Source organism: Didymella exigua, assembly GCF_010094145.1.
Source record: "Didymella exigua CBS 183.55 unplaced genomic scaffold M421scaffold_40, whole genome shotgun sequence".
Taxonomy (NCBI): domain Eukaryota; kingdom Fungi; phylum Ascomycota; class Dothideomycetes; order Pleosporales; family Didymellaceae; genus Didymella; species Didymella exigua.
This window is the reverse complement of record NW_022984814.1, coordinates 11,855-16,877: the sequence shown is the minus strand read 5'-3', so window position 1 is coordinate 16,877 and position 5,023 is coordinate 11,855. Positions and strand designations below refer to the sequence as shown.

At 45.9% G+C, this 5,023-nt stretch overlaps 1 protein-coding gene across 1 annotated transcript; it reads right to left on the bottom strand.

Annotated features, from left to right (window-relative positions):
• Positions 1–2,947: 2,947 nt before the first annotated feature.
• Positions 2,948–3,103, bottom strand: M421DRAFT_30851 (uncharacterized protein; the record flags this gene model as incomplete). Its single annotated transcript, XM_033589183.1, has 1 exon — positions 2,948–3,103. A coding segment is annotated over one exon (156 nt), but the record flags the coding sequence as incomplete, so codon positions are not given.
• Positions 3,104–5,023: the final 1,920 nt, after the last annotated feature.

The following is a 5,023-nucleotide window of genomic DNA, read 5'->3' as shown; positions in this document are numbered from 1 at the left end:
TTATCACAGTCTATTATCACATACTTATGCTCTAAAGTATACAATAGTACAAAGTCTAGAGTAGTAACCTAGATTTTGCTAATAACTACCCATTCCTAGACCCTACCTAGCTACCCTACCTATACCTATACCTAGTCACGTGCTACCCTACCTATACCTCTACCCAGTCACGTGCTACCCTACCCAAACCGTTTGGGTAGGGTACCTCATGTACCCTACCTAGTTCCTACCCATAAATCACGTGACTATACCTATACCCTACCCTACCCTACCCATCCGCCAGCCTACAAGGACCTGAGAGAGACGCTAAAGTCTCTAGGCATAACGCCTATACTAGGGTTTCTATGCGTCTACGTTAACAGCTAGTTAATTATGTTTGTCTACGTTAACAATATTGTTATAGCTTTCTACCTATTAAACTAACATCTATACTAAGAGTTTAAGAAGAAGCTTAATAAGTATTATAGACTAAAATACCTTAGAGAACTTAAGTAGTTCCTAGGCATACATGTTGTTTAAGATCTTAGCACACGCACAATTTACTTAGTTTAGGATGCTTACATTAATAAGGTTACTGCTAAGTATAACATTATCTCTACTAGCTGCCCTTTAGAGGTGCCTATGCTAGTAAATTACCTAGAACAATCTCTTAAGGAACTAAACAAAGCTTAGAAGAAGACCTATTAAGAGCTTGTAGGCTACCTTGCCTACCTCACGCAGTATACCCAACCTAATCTAGCTTGCGCTCACGTTATCCACGCTTCACATTTGACTAACCCTGGCCAAGCACACGTCGAATCTATTCGAAGGGTGTGGCGTCACATTCTGGAGACAAAGTATCGAGCCCTGCAGGCTCAAGCCACTGACGAGGCAGAGATACAAGAGCACCTCACTTCGCCACAGGACTATCGCGATCCTATCTTCTTTGGAGCATCTGATGCCTCCTTTGCTGACGACGTTAAGACGCGCCGAAGCTCTCAAGGATACGTATTTTAGCTGTTTAGCATAACTGTTAACTAGAAGTTAACACTTCAACGCACTGTCACGAAATTAACAACAGAAGCAGAGCTGCTTGCTCTCTCACTTGCTAGATCAGAGATAGAGGAGTGGTGCCGCTTGTTTAAAGGACTGTCTTTAAAGCTTAACTAGACGCCTATTATTTAGTGCAACAACTAACAGACTGTAGACATAGTTACAAAGGAGCAGGACAAGCTTAGTACTAAGCTTAAACACGTTAATATTTATTAGAACTAGATCTGCTAGGAGGTTGAGCAGAATTAACTCTACATCCACTAGAGGCCTACAAGCTAGATACCTGCTAACAGCATAACAAAGATTCTTCCTTGTCAGAAGCACATTAAATTCATACAGTAACTACAGCTTATAGACATTTGCTTAAAGGTTTGTAAGATAGAGAACAATAGCTAAGGGGTTCATCCTTCTATTGCAAAGTAACTACAGGATAAGGGGGTGTGTAACAGTTAAGAGGAGAAGCAGATCACGTGTTGTTGGCAGTAGTCTAGTGTTACTTCCTCATGTTGTTAAGCACCTCTTACCTTGGCTGCGTTACAAAGACGTCATCAAAACAAACCCCGCAGCGAGCCTTGGAGAACATAGACAGATACAACAAGAACAACACAGAACAGAACACAATACACTCATCATATACATTTGCTCTTGATACCGCAACACTAAAGGTGCATTTCAACACCACTGCGCGAGGGAACGTTAAGTGGATGGGTAGGGACAAGCTGCTGTACAAGAACGTGCACTTCACCATAGCCCAGTTCCGCAGCATAGTGCACGGGATGCAAGCAGAGAGCAAGCGGATGCTAGTTAAGGAGCTGCTGTTTTGTAATAGGCAGACAGTAGATTAAGTCCTCTAGATTCTGTAGGAGCAGCTACGCAACAACCTAACTAATAATTAACCTAGGTAGAACTTTTTAAAAGACTAGCGCACCTATATGCCTGTAGATAGAGAGAGGTGGTTGTTTGAACAAGTAGGGCAAGACGCTACAATATAGGAGTGGTTTATTAAGCTAGCTACCTGTTCTAGGATTAACAGGAATAAAGTAGAGCAGTATATAGACTGTGTGGTTGCGTTCAGGGAGAAGCTGCTCGCGCTTATGCACATGACAGCAGGACAACCCACACAGGCAACTGAGATATTGAGCGTCTAACACAGCAACACAATTAAGGGCAGGCACTACAACATATTTATTAAGGACAGCATAGTTGTGTTTGTTACACAATACCACAAGGGGTACGCTGTTAGCAGCAATGTCAAGATTATCCATTAGTACTTGCCGCGCAAGGTGGGTGAGCTGCTGGTGTGGTATGTATAGTTGGTGCTGCTGTTCTAGCAGCAATTGGAGGCGATGGTGTAGGAGAAGGAGGCAATTTTATCCTACTTGTAGCCTACTAACCTGAACAGACGCAAATAGACTTTAGAGCGTGTGCAGGAGATGTTGAAGCGCAAGAGTTAAATTAGGCTTAAACAAGAGTTAACAATTGCAGCGTACTGTGAGATTGCCATTAGCATTAGCTGGCGATTTTGGCGCGGCTCAACAGCGTTCGCCGCCAAGGAAGGCAAGGAAAATAAGGAGTGGAAGGAGGAGAACATAGTAGCTATTATTCAAGACAAGCAGTCTAGACACACGTCGCACGTAGCAGGTATGGTGTACACACACAGCATTATAGAGATAGCAGGTGTTACAGCTAACAGAAGGCAGCTGTTCTGCAACTTAAGCACAGATTAGCACTAATTTTTGGGTTTTTAGTCTGCTGTAGACGCATTGGCAGACGTAAAGAAGCAGAAGAAGGCGCTATTTGAGAGCGAGGCCGACGAGGCAAGGATAGAGAGGCTGGAGCGGCTGAGGAAGGTGGACCTGGCAGCGCAAATCAAGCGAATGAAGGGCAAGAAAGCTAAGTTCAGAGGCGTGCAGAAGGAGGCCATCGAGGCAATCGTTGCCGGCAAGAGCCCTGTTGTGGCTGTGATGCTAACCAGCGCAGGCAAGAGCATGTTGTTCATGTTGCTGGCGTGGGCAGAGCAAGGCGGGACGACGGTGGTCGTCGTGCCGTTGATTTCGCTGCGTGGTGACATGATGCAACAGTGCAAGGAGCTGGGGATATTGTGTGCCAAATAGGCAAGTCACTGCCTGCCTAACACAGCAGCCATCGTGTTCGTAACGCCCAAATTAGTGGTGGGAGAAGTGTTTGCGACGTTTTTGAACTGGCTGCAAGCAACGCGGCAGCTAGACTGTATTGTGATTGACAAGTGTCACATTGTGTTGAACTGTTGATACACATTCTGCAAGCAGATACAACAGCTCAGCAGGCTGGCAGCAGCTAAGACGCAGATGGTGCTGTTAACAGCAACGTTGCTGCTAACAGAAGAGGACAAGCTATATTAATAAATGCATTATAAGCAGAAGCAGGTTAAGATGTTTAGACAACTAACCACTAGGACAAACATGGCGTATTAGACTATTAAGATTAGCTAGTCTGTAAAGAAGAAGGATATTAAGTTAATAGTTGTTAAGACAGTGTAGCAGAAGATACAGAAGTATAGGACAGATAAGCTTATTGTGTACAGCAACTTAAAGCTAAAGGTGAAGGCGTTGGCAGAGCAATTAGATTGTCACGCGTATCACGCGGATGCCGTGGGCAAGCCGACCATGTTGGCAGACTTTATGGCAGGCAAGCAGCGCGTGATCGTAGCAACGAGCGCGTTGGGCATAGGCGTGGACATACTAGATGTACAGTGCATCATTCACATTAATTAGCTGTTCACTATATTAGATTACGCACAAGAGAGCAGCAGGGCAGGCTAGGATAGGTTGCAAAGCGAGGCGGTTTTAATAGTTTAGGATAGGAAACAACGCACCAACAACAACAGGACAGAAGCTGAGCAGTAGATGGTGAGGGAGTATGTGGAAGGTGGCAAGAGCAGGGCGGTTGGCTGCAGGAGGGAAGTGTTGGACAGGTATTTGGATGGGAGGAAGGATCAAGCAGGGTGTAGAGAGGAGGACAACAAGGAGATGTGCGACGTGTGCTGAGGGATAGACAGGCAGTTGGAAGAGGTGGTAGAGGAAGAAACAGAGGAAGGGAGCAGGACAGAGAACAACAATGGAGAAGAGATGGACGTCGTCAAAGCTGAACGAGAAGAGATGCAGCGGGTATATTAACAGCAGGAGCAGGCGCGTCAGGGGCTGTGGCAGACGTTGACGGAGCATTAACAGCAAGAGTTTGCCAATATGGAGTGGGTGCGCAGGCAGTTGGCGTGGTGGGCGAATTAATGTGAGATATGCGAGGGAGCAGGCGACGCGCAGAGTAGACACAACATACAGCAGTGTTAGAGGGCAGAAAGTAAAACAGCAAAGGAGATAGTACAGAGGATTAATAATTAAGTTTAGTTCTATATATTTTTAGGCTGTTTCCTGTGCAGTGGCATGCCACAGGAGATTTGCAATAGCTAGGAACTAAACAGGGAGGGGCAATATTAACAAGTAGAGGACAGAACTTGTTAGTACACTAGGGTATTAAGCGCAGGATTAATAGGCATAGTATTTAGTTACACAGAGGCAAACGCCTAATAGCAGGCCTGATTAGCAGAGCTTGGGGTGGACAACGCAGGACTGGATAGGATGTTAATTAAATATTTAGGGAAGAAGCAGCTGTTGGATAACATGGAGAGCAACAATTTAGTTAAGGAATTTTGTTGGATTACGCAGTTGTTAGCTGAGTAGATGCAGTAGTAGCAAATAAAAGGATTTTCTGCTCACGATTCATAGAAGCGGTGCAGCTGAGTCAGGTTCAGGCTGGGACAGGGGACAGGGGACAGGGGACTCTCCGTATGAACCGCTGCGCGTATGGCCCCGGAGGGGGCATCTGTGCGCGAACCCTGCCACCTGATTGGCTAGCTAGCCCTCGCCTCACGAGAACCCGCCAGGCCCAGGGCCATCTGCGCGGGGCCATCTGCGCGCGATCGAACCCTGCAACCCTGATTGGCTAGCTAGCCCTC